The 26677-nt window shown below is 44.1% G+C and overlaps 1 protein-coding gene across 1 annotated transcript in view; it reads left to right on the top strand.

Moving 5' to 3' along the window:
* BEGAIN (brain enriched guanylate kinase associated) overlaps positions 1–26677 on the top strand; it is a 194601-nt gene that overhangs the window by 29120 nt on the left and 138804 nt on the right. Inside the window, exons 3-4 of the mRNA XM_061612818.1 lie at positions 5377–5538; positions 10433–10499. Of these exons, the coding sequence (XP_061468802.1) occupies positions 5377–5538; positions 10433–10499 (229 nt within the window). The remainder of the gene's footprint in view (positions 1–5376; positions 5539–10432; positions 10500–26677) is intronic.

Raw genomic sequence — 26677 nt, 5'->3', positions numbered from 1 at the left:
CCAATAGATGGAGCAGGTGACCCTGTTGAAGCTCTTGTTACACTGTGGAACAAAGAGATGTGTCAGGCTCTTAACATGGTTGCCCCTAAGAGCCCTCTCAGGCATTTGGTTTGCACCTTGCTACATCCGTTAACTAAGGGCAAGGAAACAGGCTGGATGACAGCTAGAGTGCAAGTGGAGAAATATATCCTGTGAAGCTGGTTGATCACAAGTGAAACATAACCACACCTACTGTGGTTGACAGTAGTGACAAAGAGGGTGAGGGTGACAAAGAAGGCACACTTCCGTGCCTCCATTGCGTCCTCAAGTAGCTATCCATCCATGGAGCTTTTTTGTATTGTCAGGGGTCTGTTAACATCAACTCCAGGAAATGGAGTTTTAGACCCTTCTGAAACCCACTGTGAATTGTTGGCAAGGCACTTTAAAATAAAGTTGCTCACCTCCATAGCCCCATCTACATCTGTTGTAGACCCCAGTGAGGTGTCCAGTGAAACACCTGCTGCAACTTCTTGGGATCAGTTTTAGTTGATATGGCTTGATGACGTAGACAAGGTGCTTGCAACAATGTGGCTAGCAATGTCTCCTCCCAATCCTTGCCCTTCTTGGCTTATTAAAGCTTGCCAAGGGAGTCTGACAAGTGAATCCAGGGTATGGTCAATGTGTCTTTGCAAGAGGGAGTGGTTCCAGCCTCCCTGAAAAAGGCAATGGTCCAACCACTCCTGAAAAAGCCCACCCTGAACCCATTGGTTTGTGACAACTACCGCCCAGTCGCAAATACTTCCTTTATAGGGAAGGTGATCATGAGGGGGAATTTTGTAGTTCGTTGGACTGGAGGTCCTTGAGGGAATTGAAGACACAGGCTTGCAGCAAAAAAGGTAGGCCTTATTGGATGGCAAGTGTATGCTTGGTCAGTCTCCCTCTGAGTGAGTAGAGAACTGCCCCATGACACTGGTTGCCTGGAGTTTTTATACACTTCAGGACAAAGAAATTAGCATTAACGAATTAGGAGGTTACACATCAGTATTACCTAGGCATTACAGTATTACATAGGCATTGCATAGACATTGCATAGGAATTGCATTGGCATTGCATTGTGTTCTAGTCAATTTGGCAATGTTTAACACGTCACATTCTAGTACATTTTCACCATGAGCTGAGTACTCCAGCTAATGAGCTAAGCATTTTAGTTAATGCAATCTTTCCTATTTTTTGGAGAGTACAGAGATGTTCAGATATGTTCAGTGTCTGTTCAGTGTTATCTTGTAGAGTTCTAGCTGTTCCATACAAACCAAAACTGTCAGGGAAGACAGCTCCAAGAAGAAAAGGGTTCTGGCTGGCTACTAAACTTATTAAAATATTATAAACTTTTATAGCTTTATAAAAGAATATATTTTGCTTATTGTTTGAAAATAAAAATTCCCCATCAATCAAGAGGGTTATGGTACAGCAATAAATGAAACAGATTATTTTGACCCATTCCAATAAGGGTTCAGGCCTGGTTATGGGACTGAATCAGCCATGGTCACCCTGATGGATGACCTTTATTGGGAGAAGGACATGGAGTGTGTGACCCTGTTATTCTTCCTTGATCTCTCAGCAGCTTTTGATAACATTGACCATGGTATCCTTCTGGGCTGACTTGGTGAGATGGGTATTGGAGGCATTGTTTTACAACGGTTCTGATTCTATCTCCAGGGTCATTTTCAGAGAATAGCATTGGGTGATCATCCTTCACACACCCCAGCAGTTGTGCTGTGGGGTGCCTCAGGGTACCATCTTGTCTCCAATGCTGTTTAACATCTATATGAAGCCCATCAGGAGATTTGGGTTGAAGTGTCAGCAGTACACTGAGAATGGCCAGCTCTATTTCTCCACAACCTCTGAATCGGGAGAGGCCATGCAAGCCCTGGACCGCTGCCTAGACTCGGTGGTGGGCTGGATGAGGGTCAATCAACTGAGTCTGAATCCTAGCAAGATGGAGGTGCTGTGGGTTGGTGGTTCCCAAGTCTGAATAATTGGTCGATTGCCTGCTTTGGATGGGGCCATACTCCCTCTGAAAGAGCAAGATAATAGTCTGGGGGTGCTCCTGGATCCATCTTTGTCACTTTGTCAGTGGCTAGGAGTGTAGCTTTGATCAATAAGACAACTGCAGCCATTTCTGAACTGGGAAAGCCTGACCACTGTTGTCCATACACTGATATCCTTCAGGCTGGATAAGTGTAATGCACTCTATGTGGGGCTACCCTTGAGGTTGGTCCAGAAGCTGCAACTAGTGCAACATACAGCAGTGCAACTGCTGACTGGGGCAGGATATCGCCAATATGTCACCCCGCTGCTGAAAGAATTGCACTGGCTGCCAATTAGCTACTGAGCCAAGTTCAAGGTGCTAGTTTTGGTGTACAAAGCCCGATACAGCTTGGGACCAGGATACCTGAAAGATCATGTCACCACTTATATACCCAGTCAATCACTACTCTCCGCAGGTGAGGGCCTCCTGCAGATACCATCTTATCAGGAGGTCCATTCTGCACAACATAGGAAATGGACCTTTAGACCTTTAGCACAGACACCTTGGAATTCTCTCCCTTTAATATTAGACAGGCACCATCTCTGTTATCTTTTTGGTGCCTGCTGAAGACCCTCCTCCTTCATCAAGCCTTTTAAGTAGAGACCTTATCCCAGTCTGTGTCTATGCTGGAATTGCTTTTAAGATGTTTTTAAAGTTGTTATTTAAAGATGTTGTTAAGATGTTTTATTTTAATCTGTTCTAAAGCCTTCTGTTTTTAAGATAGTTTAAAGTGTTTTTAGTGTTTTTGTTTGCCACCCTGGGCTCTTTCTGGAAGGAAGGGCAGAATATAAATTTAATAAACTAAATAAACAAATAAATATAAAGCAATATTATATTCCTTTAAATGTTCACGGCTTCCTCCAAATAATCCTGGGAAGTGTAGTTTGTGAAGGGTGCTAATAGTCATTAGAAGACCCCTATTCCCTTTGCAGACCTACAGTTCCGAGAGTGCTTTAACAATCAATCCCTCTTACCAGGAACTCTGGAATTACAGCACTGTAAAGCATGTGAAGAAGAACTGGACAGGCAGCAGCAAGGAAAGAAGGAGAGAGAGAGAGAGAGAGAGAGAGAGATTCTCTGAGCACCTTTTATATGGATCAGGGACAGAATTTTCCATTGTTTACATCAATTGCATTACTTTCGTAGGAAAACCCACACAGGCGGTATATCTTGGGTGTCCATAATCTAACCAAGGGAAAGTATTATTTATTATTTTATTTATTTAGTAAATTTATATCCCGCCCTTCCTCCCAGTAATATTACCGGGACCCCTGCCTTTCTGGCATTTATTTATTAAGGTGATGATCACTTCGATACCTCCCTGTATTTTCTTCAAAACAAGCCCACAATCTTTATCAATCCACATCTATTTCAACCCTGTTTTTGTTCTCCTTAGCATAGGAATGGGGAACCATTTTTAATCTCCCTTCTTTGCAACCTTCTGGGGCGCACATGTCAGGGGTGGGCGGGGCCAGATGCAAAAGGGAGCAAAGTAACAAATCCCAATTTTACATTTGTCCAAAAGGATAGTTTCTGTGCACACACTCACCACCCCTCCCTCACTATCCTCCATTCAGGCAAGAAAGAGGTAGTCTCAGAGTTCAAGGATGAATGCCAGGCAGGCAAATATATTCAAGGAGGATATGAAATAGGGCAGGTGAGGGATATGGCCTGGGAGAAAGGATGTAGCTGAGGAGGGGATGTGACCTAGGGAAAGTTCTGAGGGCCAGATAGAATGGTCTAGAGGACCATATCTGGGCCCCAATCCTGAGGTTCTTCAACCCTGTTTTACCATCTTAGGTGGAAAGGGCCTTTTTAGTGTCCCCCACCCTGCCCCGGCTGTGGAATGCTCTCCCCAGGGAGGCACGCCTGGCACCATATTTATCCAACTTTAGATGCCAGTCAAAGATCTTCCTCTACACCCAGGCCTTTAGCCCTTTATGACCTCTTTTAGTGGAGTGAGATTTGTATACCTGCTCTTTATTTGTATTGCTTGTGTTTCATTTTTAATTGTCAGAGGTGTTTTTAGGCTCTATGGATTCAAGTTGTTTTTAACCAGTTATGTAAGCTGCTTTGGGTCAGCTGGTGAGAAAAGTGGCATTATTGTTGTTGTTGTTGTTCTTATTTTCTCTAACTTTCATCAAGTTCTTATCACACAAGATGCCTGTGCCTCACATGATTGTCACTGAGAGTCAGCCAAAACTGACTCTGTGAAGTCAGGAAACAGAGTCCCTCAGAGAGTCAGGGAAGGACCATAGCTCATGGTAGAGCATCTGCCATGCATGCAGAAGGTCTCAGGTTCAGTCCTCAGTATCTCCATGTTCAGCAGGTAGAGATCTCTGTCTGAAACCCTGGAGAGCTGCTGTCAGTCAGAATAGACAATACTAAGCTAGATAGACCAATGGTCTGACTCAGTATAAGGCAGTTTCCTGTGTTCCACAAGTTCCAAGCAGCCTGCACAAAGTGTCCCACAGTTGACTTTTCCCATCCTTGTCATACATCTTAGTCCCTCATAGCTTCGATGTTGTCTGCAAAAGTTTGCTGAAACCGATGTTTTTGGGGGCCTTGGAGGGCCCAGATTAACAAAGCAGGGGAGGGAGAATCAGCAAAAAAAAATCCCACTAGTGGGAGCCTCTGCTAGATCAAAGACCTTCCCATGCACAGAAGGCCTCTTTCGATGAAATGAAGGATTCCTTTTGACACAACCCCTTGTGCTTTGTATAGAGAAGATCCAGGTCCAGGCAGTAGCAAATCCTGTTAAAGGCTATCACAAAGCCAGTCAGAGAAAGACTTATGTCTGACACAATGGAGATCTACCACTCCAGGTCAGAGCAGACAGCTCAGGGCTAGTTAGGCCAATGGTCTGACTTGAAATAAGCCAGTTTCATATATTCATGAGCAAGTTCCAAAAACAAATGTTGACAATGATTTTTTTAATTTCCCAAACGTTGTATCTTGATCTTTTCAAGAATTTTTCCCAAAAGTCTTGATCCCACAGGACAGCTATAATGACAACAATGCTGAATACTAACAATTAAGTACTATTATTCAAACAAGAGATGATTGATTCCATAAAGGAAGCCACAGACCTGAACTTACAGGATCTGAACAGGGTTGTTCATGACAGATGCTCTTGGAGGTCACTGATTCATAGGGTCGCCATAAGTCGAAGTCAACTTGGAGGCACATAACAACAACAACATTCATTATATTACAGTAAAATAATATAATTTATGAGTCTGTGACTACTTCTCTCACTAGGACTTCTATCAGACTGTTAATCAGCTGCAAATCTTTTGTCCTTCTAGCACGTTGCAGGAACAGAAGGGGGAACTTCGCAAGCGTCTCTCCTACACAGCTCACAAACTGGAAATGCTTGAAACGGAATTTGATTCTACACGCCAATATCTTGAAGTAGAACTGAGACGTGCTCAGGAAGAACTTGAAAAAGTGACTGAAAAGCTGAGACGGTTAGTTTCCAAATTCATTGGCATTTCACTAAGAGAAGCTGTTTTTATTTTATTTTAGGTAAATGTCAGAAATTTGGGAAATGTTGACATCTGCTGGAAATTCTGAAGGAGGCCATCAGGAAATGCTAACATTAACTGGCAAATTGCAAAGCAACAACCTGCCTTTAGTAAATGACCAAATTTAATTCTCTTTTTTTTTATTATTTACCGGAGAAGAATTAACGTTCAACATGGTCCATGGGCAAATATAAAAAATTACTCTTGTAACCCAATTATTTCTGAGATTAGCAATCCAATCGTACACATGTCTACTCAAAAGCAATTCACATCAAATTCAGTGGTGATTACTCCCAAGTAAGTTAATATAGGTTTGCAGTCTTAATGGTTCATTTTAAGAGCCACCAGTAAATAACTCACTTTAACCAAATTTCACTAGAAAACATGAATATTTACTAAGACAGGATGGAAAACAGACATGGGTGAGAACTTCAATTCAGTTCGCATTTCAAGCAGAATTTATCAAATTTGCACTTTCCGAAATAATATGAGAACTGAAACACAGCCATCCTTCGAAATTTGCATTTATTAGGATTTTGGGGTGCAGTTCACCAACTGAGCAATATTTACAAAAACGTATGTATTAGGGGAAAGTGTGCATAAAAATGAATATATGAGTGAAAATAAGTCAAAAAGGCATGATGTGATGAGAAATTGCTTGCAAAAATGTGTACCTCTGTCAAAACTGCCTACAAAAATGTGTTTATTTGGAGAAATTTGCACTAAAATGGTAGAGAATTTTTATGAGGATTTTTTTTTAAAAATCACAGATTGCTGCAGAGATGTAGAGAACTGAATTTAATCATTTAATTAGATCTTTCCATCCCTAGTCTCCATGTAGCAAGGGATTGTCACACATTGCTGTCACATCAAGAATGGTTTGTTATGAGGAGCTCTGTAATCATCAATCAAGTCTCAAAGCCATTAGTAGCTGCTCTCAGAAATGTTTTCAGAAGTCTTCATGTGAAGAATGCTGAAGACTGGCACTGAAAAAAGGTTCTGTGGCTGAACCCTTTATTTCATGCATTTACAAACTTTTTAGTATGGTCTTTCCCCAATGGTTTCAACGGGGTTAACAATAAAATGAATGAAAACAGACAATTTAAAAATCTAATAGAACAAAATCAACAAAAGCATGTTAGTAGCAAAAAAGTAGAACAATAGATAAAAACTGAAGTCATGTGGAATACCAGAAGAAAAGGCACTAACTATACAGCTCATGGATGGGCATTCCACAGCTCTGGGGCAGCGAGCAAGAAGGCCCTGCAGCACCAGCTCTTTTTACCTATAGAGCACAGACTCAAACTAAGCTGTGGTTGGTTTCCATTTTTTTCTTGCCCCACTTTCCATCCATTATCAAGAGTGGGTAGGATGGACAAGACAGTATTACTTCTGGTCTGTGTCACTATTGCCTCTGTTCCGTTTCTCCTTTAATCTGCCATTTTTTAAATAAAAAATCCTTACATGCATTTCTGAATGTATTTTACCTTAATATATGCATCTATACCTGCATTTTGAACTGCATTACAACATTTGGGGGAGTACAAAATCTAATGTGGATAGTTACATTTCAATCTGCACATTAGTCTGAGGGATGTAGATCAGGTCAATTCACAGTGGGATTTGCAAATGTTGAATTTCTCAAGCATCTCCAACAGCGGGTGTGTTTGCATTCTGGTTCAGACTAAGAAGGGAAGCAAAACTCTGTTCTGCGCAAAGAGCAAGCACCAACCTGTCCTACTTAGGCTTTCAGGGAATTTCACTTACAAAAGTTTCCTTTCCTTCGCAATACCTTTACAGTGGGCAACATTTTTCATGTTTCCACTTGAGTTCTACATCCCCTCCAACAGGACTCCTTAGGGGACTCTGAATATAAAGAGAGGGTACATTTTGTAATCCTTTGTTGTCTTGTAAGAAACCGTTTTTGCCATGTTACTAGAAAAGAAACTTCACAGTGCTGAACAATATGAAATGATCAGAAGATGTATCATTTTACATCTTTACACTGGAGTACTGGGTCCAGGCTTTGGTTGTGGATCTCATCTTGTAACGTTCACAGTATTACAAGTTTAATCCAAATGAATTCCTTTGGGATGATTTCTTTGGAATGTGTTGAAATAGTTTTCTGCTCATAATCACCAACTGGAATCAACTCTTTTTAATATCAAGGATCAGACCTGAACAATTAACAAATAATGCCACCTATTGATAATTAGAGAGCCAGTGTGGTGTAGTGGTTAGAGTGTTGAACTACAACCTGGGAGATCAGGGTTTGAATCCCCACACAGCCATGAAGCTCACTGGGTGACCTTGGGCCAGTCACTGCCTCTCAGCCTCAGAGGAAGGCAATGGTAAACCACCTCTGAATACCGCTTACCATGAAAACCCTATTCATAGGGTCACCATAAGTCAGAAACGACTTGAAGGCAGTCCATTTCCATTTCCATTGATAATTAGCAAGGATTGTACCAAAAATTCACCTGTGAGCCAAAGTGGAAATTTTGGGGTTCTCAAAATGTTTCCCCAAATCCCTTCACAACTGTTTTTCATGTTTCCTTTTTTACTGTTCACAGGAGTAGTTTCACCCCTCTTCTGCCCCTCCCCCCATGGCTTTCTTCCTTTCCTAAGTGATCCCTGTCTCAGGGATCATGTGATAAACATGATGATGTAGTCATACCTCTTAGCCAATCAAATTTGGCTTTGCGACAACATCACAGAGACAATTCCAAATGAGGGCAGGAAGCATTGTCCTCACTCTGAAAGGCTATCTCATCATAGAGTGGAGATATGCAGAGAACATTTTTACCCCTGTCACCAGAATGGGCCTGTTTTTGCAGGGGATCAAAACCACTCACAAGAAGTGCCCCCCCCATTTTGACCCACTGTAGCTAAGTGATAGGAAAATGTTTGGAAAATGTGAAATCCACCAATGTCAGAGCACCAGGGCATTATTAGTGTATTTCAACCACTATGAAAGGCATTTCATAGAAAAAATTAATAAATCAGGGGGGTTTACAATATGGCCAATCCAAGCTCCCTGATGAGTGTAGTATTATTGGTTCCATGTTTAACCCACCTTTTCTCCATTGAGCTCAAAGTGCCATACGTGACTCCCCGCCCCCATCCTCACAACAACTATATGAGGACAGTTGGGTGATGTGACTGCAAAAAAGGTGAATGCTATTTTAGACTGCATAAACAGAAGTATAGTTTCCAAAGTGTGTGAAGCACTGTTTCCCCTCTATTCAGCACTGGTTAGGCTTCATCTTGAGACTGTGTCCAGTTTTGGACACCATACTTTAAGAAGGATGCAGTCAACCTGGAACAGGTTCAGAGGAGGAAACAAGGATAATCAGGGGACTGGAAAAAAAGCCCTGTTGCCATCACACCAAAGAAGACTCATGACACCGCAATGTAATAATGTTATATTTATTAAAATATAACATATTAAACTTCAGCCAATTACATCCAAATATCCAAACTGAACTTACTTCGGGCAGGTGAAGATAAACCTGGCTGAAAGGAAGTATTCCCCCCAGTCCCCTGGGCAGGTCAGTCTCAACGGACTGTGACTCCCCAGCCAAGGATGTGGGAAAACTTGTCCCTCCTTGCTAGGAGAGCCAAGTATGTGTTTCCAACCTCCGCAGCCTGGCCCCACCATACAGGCATTCACCATTCTGTGCAAGCTGGTCCCACAAGGACACACCCAGATCCCCACCAGTCATTTAGCACTGGTAGCTCCCTAGGGAGTGCCCTTTAACACTATGCCTCCTTCTCCTACTTTTTCCCCACCTTCCTCACCTGCCCAAATTCCATGCCAGCCATTAGCAAAACATCCACACCCCCCCCCCAAAAAAGCCAATCGAATCAACCCAGCAGTATGGAGTAGGGAAACAAAGGGGTTCTGAAATCAAAATCCCTAAAAAAAAATCCTACTCAGCCCCAACTGGTGAGTAGCGAAGCCCACACAGACAATGGGGGGGGCGGGTGCTGCAAGTCAAAAAGAGGCAAGATTTAGAGGGAGGAGTGGGCTTTTAAACCCACTCCTGCCTCGCTTCCATTGGTCAGAAAACCCCATCTGCCCACCTTAGGAAACCATGAAAAGGTTCCCGAGCCTTCTCAAAGTCGGGTGGCGGCAAACACGCCCCCGCTTCAGGTGGGAACGCCAGGAGGAGAAACTGAAAGAAATTGGCATGTTTAGCCTTGAGAAGAGAAGATTGAGGGGAGATATGATAGCACTCTTCAAGTACATGAAAGGTTGCCACACAGAGGAGGGCCAGGATCTCTTCTCAATTGTCCCAGAGTGCAGGACAAGGAATAATGGACTCAAGTTACAGGATTTCAGCTGAACATCAAGAAAAACTTCCTGTTAGAGCAGTACATATGGCAATGGAACCAATTACCTAGGGAGGTGGTGGGCTCGCCAACACTGGAGGCATTCAAAAGACAGCTGGACGGCCACCTGTCAGGAATGCTTTAAGTTGGATTCCTGTATTGAGCAGGGGGTTGGACTTGATGGCCTTATAGGGTCCTCCCAACTCTACTATTCTATATTCTACCACTGAACTGTGGCCCTTCATGTTTCAGGGTTGAAGCCTCAAACGAGCTTGTTATAAACTGGTTCTCTCAAAGAACTAGATGGAATTTTCTAGCTTACTCTTGGCTTTATATTGATCAAAAAGATTTCTCTAAGCAGCAGAAAATAATGCTCAAATAGACTTTAATTAAAGTGACCGGGGAAGTAAGTTTCAGTTTCTTATACAAAAACTGAGGTTAAAACAGTATAGTACTGAATGTGCAAAGATATGTTAATTACATGATTTCATCTTTATTTTAGGATACAAAACAATTACCTAGCCTTACAAAGAATTAACCAAGACCTGGAAGACAAATTGTACAGGATGGTAAGTACAGGGAATTGTTATACTATTATTCTATCCAAATATCTTTATCATTCTTCAAGCACGTACCATATTGACAGGAAGCTGGCATTGATGAACCTTACCTTTAAGCTTTGACAGTGTGATCCTGATCAAATGACAGTAGGGCAGGAATGGAGAACCTGTGGTGGGAGTTGAAATCCAGATGTTGGACTACAGCTTCCATCAGCCCTGACTACTGGCTGGACTGGCTGAAGCTGATGGGAGTTGTAGAGCAGCAGCATCCAGAGGGCAATGCAGGTTCTCCATCCCTGCAGTACAGCATGGGAACTAGGGTGTGTGTGCCAAAAGCTTCCTGGGAAAGGCAGTTTCTGGGTGAAGGAAGGAAGGTGTAGCATCATGACATGGAGGTGTTCAGGAAAGCAGATCTAAGGATAAGAGACAGCAAAGGATAAATGATATTGGTTTTGTTTTTAGAGACAGCAAGAGATCTTCATACGGTGGAGGGCAGCAGAGTTGGGGGAATAAAGTTTGTCTGACTTCATATATTATTGAGCATTGGTTCTATAGACCTCTGATTTCATGCATTCTTGAGCCTTCTTCGGACATCAAAGGGGCCTAGCGAATGTTAAAAATCCAGGGTCTGGTTTCATGTTCTCACTTTGTCAATAAAGCGGTATGCTCCCTTTCACGTCCTGGCTATAGCAAAGTGTAGACTGAACTTGGGGGCTTGGGGGTGGGGAGCCAAGGTCCCTTGAATCTATACATCCTATCCTTGACTTACCTTGTTTCCTGCTGCTGCAACTGGCTTGTTGCATTTATTTATTGAGGCTGGGGGTTCTAGCCTAGTCCTTCGCCGTAGAACTGTCACGACAAATTCATTACACAAAATCAACCCAACATACCCAGAAACATCCAAACTGACTGAAACATTCCTTTTAATGTTTTCTTTAATAATATGTATTAAAACCTTTTTTTTATATAAATGTTTTTAAAGCTTTTTAAAAAAATGTTTTTAACGTTTTGTTTTAATGTATTTTAAGGTCTTTTTATGATGTTTTAAAGTGTTTTTAGCATTTCTGTTTGCCGCCCTGGGCTCCTGGAGAAAGGGCGGGATATAAATCAAATAATAAAAAAACATCAACATGCATGTTCCTCCATCTGCCGCTATAATTACCTTAAAACAAATGGAACTTCAGAAGGCCTGACCAAAAGGGATATGGATTTTTTGGGGGGGGCCTGGTGCCACAGTCTCATTGGTGTTGGCACCAACCTAATATCTGGAGGGGGAGGAGGGAAATTGTTGCCAAGAAGGCACTATTCTGAGTTCCAACATCACTAGGCAATGGGATGGCCAAAGGGGCCTCAACCCATGAACAGGACAAGGGGAGGTGCTCCTTCAGATAACTATCCAACACCAGCAGCTGGATTTGGGCTTGATGGTGTTTTTTCATTCTGGTAGAAAGCACGCTCCTCACAGTCTTGGCAGCTGAAGGACCCTATTGTGTTTTGCCACAGAAGGGGTGGGGAGCCCCCAGTCCATGGGCCTTCTCATCTGACCTCAGTGGTCTACCCTTCTTTCCTCCCCCATGCAGCAATTAGTTTTAAAAATAACTAATTGCCATGTGGTAGCAGGGGAGTTAGGAGGCTTGCAGCTGAGCAGGGAAGGATGAACTCTTCCTGTGTACTGGAACACACACACATAAACGCACCAAAATGACCTTCCCACCACAGCAATTAGGTTTGAAAAAGGCATCCCATTGGAGGCAACAGGAAACTATTGTCAATCCTAATTGCCATACAGGGGAAAAGGCATTTGGGGAGGAAGGAAAGGGTTAACCATCACCCTGTGTGCTATGACCTCCCATCAAAAATCCCCCCCCCCGGGCATGACAATCAGGCTTGAAAAAACTCGTTGGCTCCAATAGGAAGCAGTAGTGAGAGCAGGGTGTACACAGTGATGTAGCATCATCCTAAAGCCAACCAGAGCAAGGGCACTGCTTCCTGGCCTCACTGCAGGGAAGTGGTGGAGAGAAAATGGCAGCCACCATAAGCCAGGAGAGTGGCTGGAGCACCGTCACTTCTAGCACTGACTGTGCCCAGCTTTGCCACAGTCCAAAGCATGGTTGGTGCAACCAAAGGAACTGTAACTGATTTAATGAGCCTTCTGCAGTTTCACTATAAGGCCAGTGTGTACGTAGACATGCATGGCTTCATCTCTGAGACAAGCACATGCTACTGGCAAGATCAGGTCTGATAAATGTACACATCCCCGGAGTTCAGCGCTCATTGGCATGTATTAACTTTAGACTTACCACAATTATCCAAGTAGCGGTAGAGTGGCTAGAGTGCCCCCTTTCAGTCTAAAAAATTGCCTAAATGACTCCCATGCACTCACTTTGCTCCCTCCAATCCTTTTTTGCTCAGCCACAGCTTTAGCTTCAAGCTCAATTCCCACTTGGAGCAATGGAGAGCAGGGGACTTTCCAGAAACCCCGATCCCAGGTCTGAATTTGGATTTGCCTGCCCACAATTCCAGGCTGGTTCTGGCACAGTATAGCGGGCTAGTGCAGTATAGTGATTAGAGTGTTGGACTAGGAGCCCCCCATTCAGTCCTGGAGCTCACTGAGTGATCTTATGAAAATTCATCAACATTTTAGTGCAAATGTCTTTGTGATAAATTTTTGCACGCATTTTTGCCTTTGCAAAGCAATTTCCCTGAAAGTAATGTATTTTCGTACGTTGTTTTCACTGATATGTGCATTTTTATGCACAATTTACCCTAGCATGTGCATTTTTGTACACACTTCTTGGCTGGACAATGGCACTGAACATTTTACAGATGTGCACATTTCTAAGGGCAGCTGTGTTTCCCTTCGAGTATTGCTTCAGAACGTGCAAATTAGGTAGGTTCACCTTTAAATGAGAACAAAATCAAATTTCTCCCATGTCCCTACTTGCTGCCCTCCAGATGCTTTGGACTGCAATACCCATCATCCTTCACCATTGGCCATGCTAGCTGAAGCTGATGGAAGTTCTAGTCCAGCAACGTCTGGAGAGCAACAGGTTGGGGAAGGCTGAGCTATGGTACTGAAAATACATCTTGGAAACCAAGTTTCAAGCTTCTAGCTAAGCCATAAAATTCACTGAGTACCCTTGAAACAGTGACTATCTTTTACTCATGGTTGCTCTTCTGTGAAATGGGATCAGTGACTTACCCTGCAGGATTGTTGCATAGACGAATACTTATAAACCACAATGCACCTTAAAAATGTTTCAAACGACAAGAAAGAACCACCTCCTCAAAATTTATTCTTGTTAGTTTACCATACGGCATTATCAGATTTATTTACATGACATGGCTACATCCCCTGCTGTGCCATCAAACAGGATAATACAAACAGTAGACCCTTTGCTACATTGGGCAAGATCTCCAGTTGGTGTGGAGGAGAACCTTACCATTTTTAACAAAACAGCTTTTATTAGGACCATCTAAAGATCCCATTATGCAATCTTCCTGTTTAGAAGATCTCTGGGTTATAAATATTAAAGGTTATTTCAAACACATTCAAGGCGATCTAATTTTAATACATTTTCTCTTAAGTTGTCTTAATTCCCCCATTTTTCTTTATTCCCTGTACCAGTCCCCTAGGGTTGGAGGGCAGGTATTCCAGAAAAGCTGTCGATGATGCAGTGACCTTGCCAGTGGAAGCCATGGGCTATAGCTCAGTGGTAGAGCCCATATGGGTCATGCAGAAGGCCTCCACATCTCCATTTGAAAAAGGTGGCCTCAGGGCAAGACTGAGAAAGGCCCTTGTCCAAAACCTTGGAGAGCCATTTCCAATCAGCCAAGATAGAACAGCATGAGGCAGATTTATAAATAACAGGGATGGGGAACCATTTTGAGCCTGAGGGCTACATTTTCTCATGGAACAATCTTCTGGGACCCACATAAGTGAGCCTGGCAATGGATGTGACTCTTAAGGTTATATTACAGCCACGCCAAAGTAAGAGGTTTCTACATGTAGACATCCCTCCATCCTCATTCCAGGCAAGACACAGGTGTTATCACAGTTCAAGGACACATTCTGGCCAGGCACCCAAGGAAGGAGTGGTCTGGGGAGAATCCCAAGACCCAAACGGAAAGGTATGGAGGGCCACATTTGGCCTCGGGCTCCAAGGTTCCTCACCCCTGATATATAACTTCTCTATTGGGGGCATGTGTTCTGACAATGTGATATGTATATACTTAAATCTAGGAATTAAATCTTAAATATACATAATTTTTTCACATGATCTTGCATCTTTTGCTACATCAGATCACAGGTCTGCCTAAGCCCAGTAATTTCTTCTGACAGTAACTGACCAGGTCTCAGGCCGAAAAAGACTTTCTCATCACCTGCAGCCTGATAATTTTCTTTAGAGCTGCCAGGGATAGAACCCAGGATCTTAAACATGTAGGCAGGGATCCATGGATGGGCTTCAGAGGGCCTGTGAACCGGGCACACACACACAAAAAAAGTTCCCAATGTAATACAATGAATTATTTATTTATGGGGGTCCATAGCTTGCATCAGATTCTCAAAGGGGTCCATGACCCAAAAAAGGTTAAGAACTACCGATGTAAAGCATGTACTCTACTTTCAGTTCTGCTCACTTTCAGAAGGGCATGTATTTTGGCTTGGACTGAGAGCACCTAAGGGCATAAGAAGAGCCCTGTTGGGTCAGGCCAAGGCCCCATCTAATCCAGCACCCAGTGGCCATCCAGATGCATATGGGATGCCTGCAAGCAGAAGCTGAAAACAACAGCACTCTCCCTACCTGTGATTCCCAGCAACTGGTATTAGGCATACTGCCTCCCATAGTAGAGGCAGAGAACATAGCCATCATGGCTAGCAGCCACTGATAGCCATATTCTCCACAAATTTGTCTAATCCTCTTTTAATGCCATCCAAGTTGGTGGTCATCACTGCTTCTTGTGGGAGTGAATCCCCTAGTTTAACTATGTGCTGCATGAAGAAGTACTTTCTTTTGTTTGTCCTGAATCTTCCAACATTCATCATCACTGAATGGCCCCACGTATTGGGGTATACTGCATCCAAGAGTGGAGAGAGAAAAGAGCCATCAGAATTCTGTTCATGGCAGAAGGGAGGGCCGTAGCTCAGTGGTAGAGCATCTGCTTTGCATGAAGAAGGTCCCAGGTTCAATCTCCAAGGTCTCCAGGTAGGGCTGGGAGAGACTTCCTACCTGAAATCTAGGAGAGCCGCTGCCAGTCAATATAAACATTACTGAGCTAGATGGACCATTGGTCAGACAGAATAAGTCAGCTTCCTATTTTCCTCTGATATTTTCACCAATTCCCCCCTTGTTCCTGAAGTCTTCTGTGTCCCCTGCCTTCTTCACCAGAGTGTCAGGGGATGTGGGAGGTGACAGTGAAGGGGAGAGGCTTGAAGGTGAAAGGGAATTTGTGAAAACAGCTCTGCTAGTAACAGCCTCTGCTGGATCCTTTCCATTTATGGAAAAGCAAATCTGGATGCTTCTTCATTCCTTCTTTCTAATTGTCAGCTGGAAGCCTTATAATAAAATAATAAAACTTAAAAGCAAGAAATGTATGAATTTATTCCATTACTATCTATTTGGATTCCAAAGAATTCAGGCACAGGTCATTTTTATTAATCTAAGAAACTGGCAATCCCACCCCCTATATATATGGGGAAGGAACTGGCAATCCCACCCCATATATACGGTCTGCCTAGTAAACATCGCAAGACGTCACCCTAAGAGTCGGAAACGACTCACACTATAAGTGTGGGGACACCTTTACCTTTTTAAAGAAATGTTCAGAATAAAATTGTACAGGAAGACCTGCTTATACTGAGATATGCGCAGATCTGCTTGGTTCTGCTCTAAAAACAATTCAGTTGAACAGTTCAATGTCATGGGGATGTTCAGGGATGGATGGGAGGGAATTGGATGTGCTATGGCATTTCTGGAATGGAACGAAGTGTAAAAAGTACAGGAACTCACCTGCTACCTATGTTAGAGACCAGATGGAGGGGCATATACTCACAGATACTCTTTTGGATTGACTTATTTGAACACTGGATCCCATAACTTCTGCAAATGCATAAAACATTTTCCAATTCTGAAAACGTTGATATTTTGGAAATGAGGTGTGTCAATATATGTATGTACAATATACTGGTAGCTAAATGTGAGCCTTGGGTTGCAGGGAAATGTCTATAGTGAAATGTATATTGCCAAAATCCTTTCATAAGTGTTGTGTGCCATTGGACCTCCTAAGACTGACTCTCACTGCTCTGGAGGCAATGGGCAATTTGCATTAGGAAATTGGCGCTGTGGGGGAAGGATTAATACCCTTTCCTCCCACACTGCAGCCCCAATCTAAATCACTTTGTGTGGCTGCTTTTAGCAAATCAAAATCAAAATCAGAAGATGCATTGTCCCATCTCTGGCATACTGTCCAATATGCTTTAATTTGGATTCCTGCATTGAGCAGGGGGTTGCACTCCGGGGCCTTCCAACTCTACAATTCTATAATTCTGTGATCATAGGTCAACTGTGTTTTACAGAACTTTGTATTGAGTATGTTACACAGGACTCATGAGGACTAGTGACCTAGACCCATTTTAGATGTTCTGTTCCCAACAGGTGTTGATCCCACACCAGTCACTGGATGCCAAGAGTCCTCCACTGGTGTGGATTGCTGCTTTGCCACTGTAAGCAATCACAGAGGTAATCTATCCTTTTATGGGCACACACCCCTATCTCAGGGATAGGGAACCTCAGGAATGGGGGCCAAATGTGGCCTCCCCAGACCACTGTCCCAAGGCAACACACCCTCCTGAGCCACACCCCTCACCAGCCCTGTTTTGCACCATCCTTGAGTGTTTGTGCTTGGCTGGAATGTGTCTATCCACTCTGATAATGCTTCTTGCTTGCCTAGATGGAGGATCAAGACAGATTTGTGAGAATGTGTAGATACAAGGTTACTGTTTAATTTATTGTTATTGTTGTTGTTGTTGTTGTTGTTGTTGTTGTTGTTGTTGTTGTTGTTGTTATTATTATTATTATTATTATTGTTGTTATTATTATTATTATTATTATTATTGCATTTATATCCCACCTTTCCTCCAAGGAGCTCAAGGTGGTGTACATGTTTTCCCCCCTCTCCATTTTATCCTCACAACAACCCTGTGAGGTAATTAGGCTAAGAGGCAGCGACTGGTCCAAGATCACTCAGTGAGCTTCATGGCCAATTGGGGATTTGAACCCTGATCTTCCAGGTCAAAACATGACACTCTAACCACTTTGCCACACTGGCTCATGGTAAAATTAGTAAAACAGCACAACTGCTGTGATATGTTCTGTCCAAGATCTAATTTGCTAGTTCCTTGTACAGTTGCAAATGGAGAGATTCCACTCTGTCCTGGATCCAAAGAACTACACCGATTAGCTCACCACCAGCATGTGGTTCTTGGAAGGTGGCCCAGAAGGAAGGTGGCCCTCAACCTGAAAAAGTTTCCCCACTCTCCTGCCCTATCCAGTTGCTAACACAGCTAGCAACAATCCAGGGCAAGAAGGTTTTTTAGACATTCTCTGATAGGTGTGGGAGAAACTGTGGGAGCAACAGCAATCATGCCATTAAGAGAACGTCTATTATTAGATGGTTCATAAAATCTGAAAGGGGTGTTCATTAGTGTTAATGATAAGGGTTGGAAAATGCCTTTGAAACCCATTGATCTAAATGTGAATGAATGTTCTTCATGTAACTTCTATGAAGGCACATATTTTAAAATATTTGAGGTTTATATTGTGCTAATAATGACTATGATGATTGGAAAATCTGCTGATTTTTAAGCCATGTAGGTTTTGAATAGGACAAGCTAACTTTCGCTCTTTGAAGAAATTGTCTTTTCTGCTTCATGTGTAGCCGCCATCTTTGTATTAGCCGCCATCTTTGTATTAGTTGTTAGAGGATTGCTCCTTCCTATAGATAAAAACTGAATATGCTCACTGCCACAGAAATTTTATATGTCACTTGTACCTTCCATACAGGGCCGGTTCTAAAGGGTGGCCAGGCCGCGCACTGGCCCAAGGGCGCCGGAGCTACAGGAGCCCCTGAGGGGCCCTCCACTCCCCTTCTGCGATCCGTGCCCCCCCCATGTCCCCCACTTACCTGTCAGCCGGCTTTTTAGCATTGCCCTTAATGAAGATGGCAGCCGCAGCTTCCCTAAGGTACTGAAGCCGCTGCCGCCATCTTAGTTGATGGCAGAGATGTGCGTGCATAGCATGCACGTGTGCCATCAACAAAGATGGCAGCGGAGGCTTCATTCCCCTTAGGGAAACCGCAGCTGCCATCTTCATTAAGGGCAATGGTAAAGACTAGACAGGTAGGGGGCCATGGGGGGCCATGCGGGCGGCCCCGCACACCCACTCACCCACCGGGGGGCCAGGGCAAGTTGATGCCCAAGGGCCCCCGCATGCCTGGAGCCGGCCCTGCTTCCATATTCACATTCCAGTTTTGAGGTTTAAATACAGCATCTTGAATTACTTTCTCCAAGGGTGTGACAGGTTTATTGTTATGACAAATTCCTGAAGAAGCCTATTATACAGTGTTTTATGGCACAAATCCTATCCCCCTATAACAAACATAAACTATTCTTATGAGTTTGTTTTTAAGCTCTTTTCCTCAATAGGCATATTTTGGCTCAAAATGTGCTGGGACTGATCAAATGCTATTGCAATGAAGAATTATTTAATGCTAGTAATTAATGCACCTCTTTATTCTGGCCTTTGACACCTGAGATGTATTCTTTTAGGACCCACCTCATTTTTTGTGATGTGATTTTAAGTTGTTTTTAAATTGTTTTTAATGCCGTATTTTAAACTGTTGCAAGCGCCATGGGGAACATTAGAATATTAGGAAATATAGTTACATAATGATTGGAAATATGAATTTCATAGAGATGAATTATGATAAACATTTATTTTTGTTTTTTTAAAAACATGAGGTTAGAAAAGAAACTAAGTATAAATATATGTGAATTTTTGGACTTTATTTAGCTACTTAACTTGCAACCATTATTTAATTGCATATAATATCATGTAACTTTGCTTTTCCTTCTTTTTCTTTTCCTTTATATATATATATATATATATATATGTAAATATTTTTCTGTAAACATGCAATCATTTAAAAAATTAAATAAGAATAATGCCATGCCAAGCATTTATCCTGCATCTTTTTCTTTTTTGCCATTCTCCACTAGTTAATGAGTCCCAGGAGAAATGAATTGAAAAATTATCAAAGGGGAGAAAAAATGTCAGTGAAATTCTCATGGGTTGCAGGGTTTTTGATTCCCTTTGAGATGGCTGGGGGCTAATTGTAAGTGTCCTTTCTGTCATTTGAGAAAGTATTTCACCTACAGCTTGCACTTTGCAGCCTTCCTGAGTGCCCACGCTTCAGTTAAAGCCCAGGGTAACCCTTCCATGTTTTTTTCCCAGATCAGAAAGTATGGGCAACAAGGAAAGCTAGAGAGTACTGGGAAATGTTCAGGGGGGGGGGACCCACATGCATCACCCTTGGCACATGCACCTTCCATAAAAACATAGGAAGCTGCCTTATACTGAGTCAGACCATTCGTTCATCTAGCTAGCTCAGTATTGTCTTCACTGACTGGCAGTTGCTGTCCAGGGATTTAGACAGGGTTGATTCTCAGTCCTGCCTAGAGATGCTGGGGAAATGGGGATTGAACCTAGGACTTTCTGCATGCAGAGCACTGGGCTTTAGCCCTTCCCACTAGCAATATGGCAAGCTCAAAACTCCACACTGATCAAAATTGTAAAGAAATGCTAAAGAAATTCTCAAGGGTCCTCAGAATGAAGCAAAAAAGTGGAATCCTCTTTCACAAAGGAAGAAAACCTTCAGAAAACTGGAGGGCAGATTTCAGCACAACACTACTTCCTGCAGCTAACTGGATCAAATGTTAGTACATCTGTGTGCAAACCATACATTTAACTCTAGATTAGAGCATTAGAATTTATCTTTACCCTTTCATTTTACATATATATATATCCCTTTACCAACTTGTTGCTTTCTATTTGTTTTGTCCTACAGTTCTGATCAGTCCTAGCCAGCATGACCAATGATCAGGGTTGATGGAAGCTGTAGTCCAGCCTTTCCCAACCAGTGTGCCTCCAGATGTTGTTGGACCACAACTCCCATCTTTCCTGACCATTGGCAATGCTGGCTGAGGCTGATGGAAGTTGTGGTCCAACAACATCTGGAGGCACACTGGTTGAAAAAGGCTGCTGTAGTCCAACCATATCTTGAGTCTAACAATATATGTACTCACATTTGCCTCCAAGAAATTGGATGGGATTGCTATCCAGATGAATGAATCTGCTAAAACTGAGGTTTGAACTTCTGAAGGCACATGAGGCCAGCACCCTGCTGAAGCTAAGCAGGGTCAGGTGTGGTCAGTACCTGGATGGGAGGCCACCTGGGAACCATATGTAAGCCGCCTTGGGTTTCTATCATGAAAAGAAAGGCAGGGTATAAATCTAATAAATAAATAATAAATGAATGAATTATAATAAGCAACTTGCAGAAAGAAGCCAGCATTGATTGGAAATTCTAAGAAACCAACAAATACTGAGCTGTACATTACTAATGCAATTTGTTCGTTTCTGGGGCTATCCATGGCCTCTCACCAACTCAATATGGAGAAAACCCAATTATGTTCTGACAACAGATCAATGCAAGGAACAAGGCTAATCTTTAATTAGGGCTTATAAAACCCTATATAGTCAGGAGGTTGGCAAGAGAGCTGTGTCTTCTTCCCCTCTCCTATCCACAATGCAGAAAGCAGGAAGGTTCAATCTTGCTTGGTGCACTTTCCCTGCGGGGAGCACTATGGCAAAGCAGAATCCTTCAGCCAGCAGGATTGCACCCTTGGCAGGTGACTCCTGCACTGCTACCGCACATACTCAGCTGTGGTGCCAAGCCTACTTGCCTCTCACTCTCTGCTGTCCCCCTCTCCCTCATTGTTGACCAACCTTGTGTGTGAATGTGGGAGTGTGCGGTGTGTGTTGTGAGTAAGTGCTTGTGAATGAGGGAGTGTATGCTGTGCGGTGTGAGTAGTGTGTGTAGGTGCTGTGTATGTAAATCTGGGTTTGTATTATGTGCCTGGGAGAGAGGATTCAGAGCCGAGTGGGAAGACTTGAGGGGGCCCCAATTGGTGTAGTGACGGGTAGAGGGAGATATGGCGTTGTGCGGAAGACTTGCCAGGTGAGGGGAACTCAGCCCAGACAACTAACGGCTGTGCCTCGTTCCAGTCTTCCCCACAACCACAGGTTCGCTGGTTGCCCTATCAGCCAGCCCTCAGATCTCTGGATGCTGCTTTTAAATGCCAGATCGGTACATAATAAAATCTCCCTCATCCATGATTTAATTGTGGATGAGGCTGCCGATCTGGCATGTATAACTGAGACCTGGGTGGGCGAGCAGGGAGGAGTTAGCCTCTCCCAGCTGTGCCCACCGGGATACTCGGTTCAGCATCAGGGTAGATCTGAAGGTCGGGGAGGGGGGGTTGCTGTGGTCTATAGGAATTCCATCCCCCTCTCCAAGCACCCTGTCCATGTGACTACTGGTCTGGAATGTTTGCATCTTGTGTTGGGTCAGTGGGACAGACTGGGGATTCTGTTGGTGTACCGCCCACCCCACTGCCCAACGGACTCCCTAACTGAGCTGACAGAGGTAGTCTCAGATGTACTGCTGACATCCCCCAGACTGATGATGCTGGGGGATGTCAACATCCATGCCGAGGCAGCCTTATCTGGAGCAGCTCAGGACTTCATAGTTTCCATGACAACCATGGGGCTGTCACAATATGTTACTGGCCCAACACATGTAGCAGGTCATACTCTAGATCTGGTTTTCGCAACTGGACATGGAGATGATGATCTGATGGTAGGGAGTTTTACATCAGTCCCTCTGTCATGGACAGATCATCGCCTGTTGAGGTTTAGACTTACAGCGGCTCCTCCCCTCTGTAAGGGTGGGGGATCTATTAAGATGGTCCGCCCCCAGAGACTTATGACTTCTGATGATTTCCAAAGGGCTCTGGGGAGTTTTCTGGCTGATAGGGCTGGCGCTCCTGTCGAAACCCTGGTTGAACTGTGGAATGAAGAAATGGCCCGGGCAGTTGACACGATCGCTCCTGCGCACCCTCTCCTTTGCAGAGCTCATGCAGCTCCATGGTATACTCCGGAGCTGAGAGCGATGAAACAGTATAGGAGATGGCTGGAGTGCAGATGGAGGCGAACTCCTGATGGATGCAATCATGCACTGGTAAGTGCCTATACTAAGTTATACTCAGAGGCAATAAGGGTAGCAAAAAAGCAATATTTTGCTGCCACTATTAAAGCATCTATTTGCCGTCCAGCGGAGCTTTTTAAAGTTGTCTGTGGGCTATTGTCTTCTGGCCCTAAGGACTCGGTGGAATCATCTGAGGCCCACTGTAATGAATTTGCTAGGCACTTCCAGGATAAAATCTTTTGCATCCATCGGGACTTAGACTCCAATGTTACAGCAGCTGAATCGAATGAGGTATCCAGAGCACGGCCTTGTCCTGATTCTTTGGATGAGCTTCAGTTGGTACAGCTTGAGGACATTGACAAGGTGCTTGGATTGGTGCGTGCAACCACTTCTAAGTTGGACCCTTGCCCCTCTTGGCTAATAAAAGCTAGCAGGCATGGAACAGCCGGCTGGGCCAGGGAAGTGATAAATGCCTCATTGCGAGAGGGAGTGGTCCCTAGCTGCCTGAAAGAGCCGGTGGTAAGACCTCTTCTGAAGAAACCGTCCTTGGACCCAGAAAATCTTAACAATTACAGGCCGGTAGCAAATGTCCCATTCCTGGGCAAGGTCCTCGAACGAGTGGTTGCCAGCCAGCTCCAGACACTCTTGGATGAAACCGATTATCTAGATCCATTTCAATCGGGTTTCAGGCCTGGTTTTGGTATGGAGGCAGCCTTGGTCGCCCAGTATGATGACCTTTGTCGGGAGAAAGACAGGGGGAGTGTGACTCTGTTGATTCTCCTTGATCTCTCAGCAGCTTTTGATACCATCAACCATGGTATCCTTCTGGGGAGACTCGCTGATTTGGGAGTTGGTGGCACTGCTTGGCAGTGGTTCCGCTCCTACTTGGCGGGTCGTCTCTGGAAGGTAGTGCTTGGGGAGCACTGCTCAACACCCTGGGTACTCCAGTATGGGGTTCCACAGGAGTCAGTTTTGTCCCCCATGCTTTTTAACATCTATATGAAGCCCCTGGGTGCAGTCATCAGGAGTTTTGGAGTGCGTTGCCATCAGTATGCTGATGACACGCAGCTCTACTTCTCCTTTTCATCTTTTTCAGGTGAGGCTGTCAATGTACTGAACCGTTGCCTGGCTGCGACAATGGACTGGATGAGAGCTAATAAACTGAGGCTTAATCCAGACAAGACCGAGATGCTGTTAGTGGGAGGTTCTCCCGACCGGATGGTGGATGTTCAACCTGTTCTGGACGGGGTTACACTCCCCCGAAGGAGCAGGTTTGTAGTTTGGGAGTTCTTTTAGAACCTTCACTGTCACTTGAGGATCAAGTAGCCTCGGTGGTACGGAGTGCCTTTTACCAACTTCGTTTGGTGGCCCAACTTCGCCCCTATCTGGATAGGGATGACTTCGCTTCAGTTGTCCATGCTCTGGTAACCTCTAAACTAGATTACTGCAATGCGCTCTACGTGGGGCTGCCTTTGAAGACAGTTCGGAAACTGCAGCTTGTGTAAAATGCAGCGGCCAGATTGATAAAACGGGGACCAGGCGGTCCGAACATATAACACCGATTCTGGCCCGCTTGCATTGGCTGCCTATATGTTTCTGGGCCCGGTTCAAGGTGCTGGTTTTAACCTATAAAGCCTTATACGGCGCGGGACCACGATACCTGATGGAACGCCTCTCCCGATATGAACCTACCCGTACGCTACGCTCAGCATCGAAGGCCCTCCTCCGGGTGCCTACTCAAAGTGAGGCTCGGAGGGTGGCGACAAGAAAGAGGGCCTTCTCAGTGGCGGCCCCCGAATTATGGAATAGTCTTCCTGACGAGGTACGCCTGGCGCTGACATTACTATCTTTTCCGCGCCAGGTTAAAACTTTCCTCTTTTCCCAGGCATTTTAGTATGTGTAAAAATGTTTATGTTTTAAATTTAAATTTTAAGCTTTTAAAAAAACTGTTTTAAATATGTGTTTCATTGTATTTTATGCTGATTGTTGTGAACCGCCCAGGGAGCTTCGGCTATGGGCGGTATATAAATTTAATAAAATGAAATGAAATGAAAATGAAAAAAACCTGTCCCAGGTCAATGTGGTTCAACTCCAAGCCACCGCCAGCACTGTCTTGACAAATTGGGTGATGATATCTTCAGAGGTATTCTCTACAGTTTGGAACATTGGGGGGGGGGTCTTGATTCAAAATGACCTCCAATTGTATCAAAACATAGGCCAAAACCCACTTCTCACTCTCAGGAACCATCATGCCATACTGAGCAATAATATTTTCATAGGTGTCCAAACTGGAGCAGTTTGGAACCATCACACCAAACTGGGTGAGTATATCTTCAGACATGTCTCAATCAGTGCAATTCAGTGCAGGTTGGAATGGTCCAATCAGCCATCTCAATACAAAATGGCATCTAGCGGCATCCATAGACCAAAATCCACTCCTCCTTCTCAGGAGCAGCCCAGCCACTATGGGTGAGGATATCTTCAGAGGGAACCAGAACAGTTTGGAATGGTCCAGTCCATGCTCAAGATTCAAAATGGCTTCCAACAGCACCCAAACATAGGCCAAAACCGTCTCTTCTGTCTCAGAAGCCATAGTGCTACATTGGGCAAGGATGTCTTCAGAAGCATTCAAACCAGTTTGGAATGGTCCAGTTGGCCATCTCAGTCCAAAATGATGCCTGCTGGCATCCATATGTAGGCCAAAACCAGCTCCTCCATCTCAGAAGCTGTCATACCAGATATGGTGAGGATATCTTCAGAGGCATCCAAATTTATTTATTTATATTTATTTTATTAAGCTCATATACCGCCCGACTAGCAACAGCTCTCTGGGTGGTGAACATTAAAAATACAATAAAAATAACACAATACAGTATATCACAATACAAAACTGTACAAAAAACTGTACAGTCTAAAATCAAAATATAATAATTTAGAATTAACAGGAATTAAAATGCCTCAGAGAAGAGAAAGGTTTTAACCTGGCGCCGAAAAGATGATAGTGTCGGCGCCAGGCGCACCTCCTCAGGGAGACCATTCCATAGTTCGGGGGCCACCACTGAGAAGGCCCTAGATCTTGTCACCACTCTCCGGGCTTCCCTATGAGTCGGAACCCGGAGGAGGGCCTTCGTAGTAGACCGTAGTGTACGGGCCGGTTCATATCGGGAGAGGCGTTCCGACAGATATCGTGGTCCCGTGCCGTATAAGGCTTTATAGGTAAGTACCAACACTTTGAATCTGCCCCAAAGCATATTGGAAGCCAGTGCAAACGGGCTAGCACAGGTGTTATATGCTCAGACCGCTTAGTTCTTGTTAGCAGTCTGGCCGCCGCATTTTGCACTAGCTGTATCTTCCGAATCGTCTTCAAAGGTAGCCCTACGTAAAGCGCATTGCAGTAGTCCAGACGCGAGGTTACCATAGCATGTACCACTGATGTGAGGTCCTCCTTACTCAGATAGGGACGTAGCTGGGCTACCAACCGAAGTTGGTAGAACGCATTCCGGGCCACCGAGGCTACATGAGCCTCAAGTGTGAGGGAAGAGTCTAAGATGACTCCCAGACTACGCACCTGTTCCTTTAGGGGGAGTGTAACCCCATCCAGGACAGGGTATATATCCACCATCCGATCAGAGAAACCATCCACCAACAGCATCTCAGTCTTGTCAGGATTGAGTCTCAGTTTGTTAGTTCTCATCTAGTCCATTGTCGCAGCCAGGCAATGGTTCAGCACGTCGACTGCCTCACCTGAAGAAGATGTAAAGGAGAAGTAGAGCTGCGTGTCATCAGCATACTGATGACAACGCACTCCAAATCTGTTTGGAACTGTTTGGTCTGCCATCTTGATTCAAAATAGCATCTGG

This window comes from Rhineura floridana, chromosome 2 (assembly GCF_030035675.1).
Source record: "Rhineura floridana isolate rRhiFlo1 chromosome 2, rRhiFlo1.hap2, whole genome shotgun sequence".
NCBI classification, from domain to species: Eukaryota; Metazoa; Chordata; class Lepidosauria; order Squamata; family Rhineuridae; genus Rhineura; species Rhineura floridana.
This window is presented reverse-complemented; position numbering and strand designations above follow the sequence as displayed.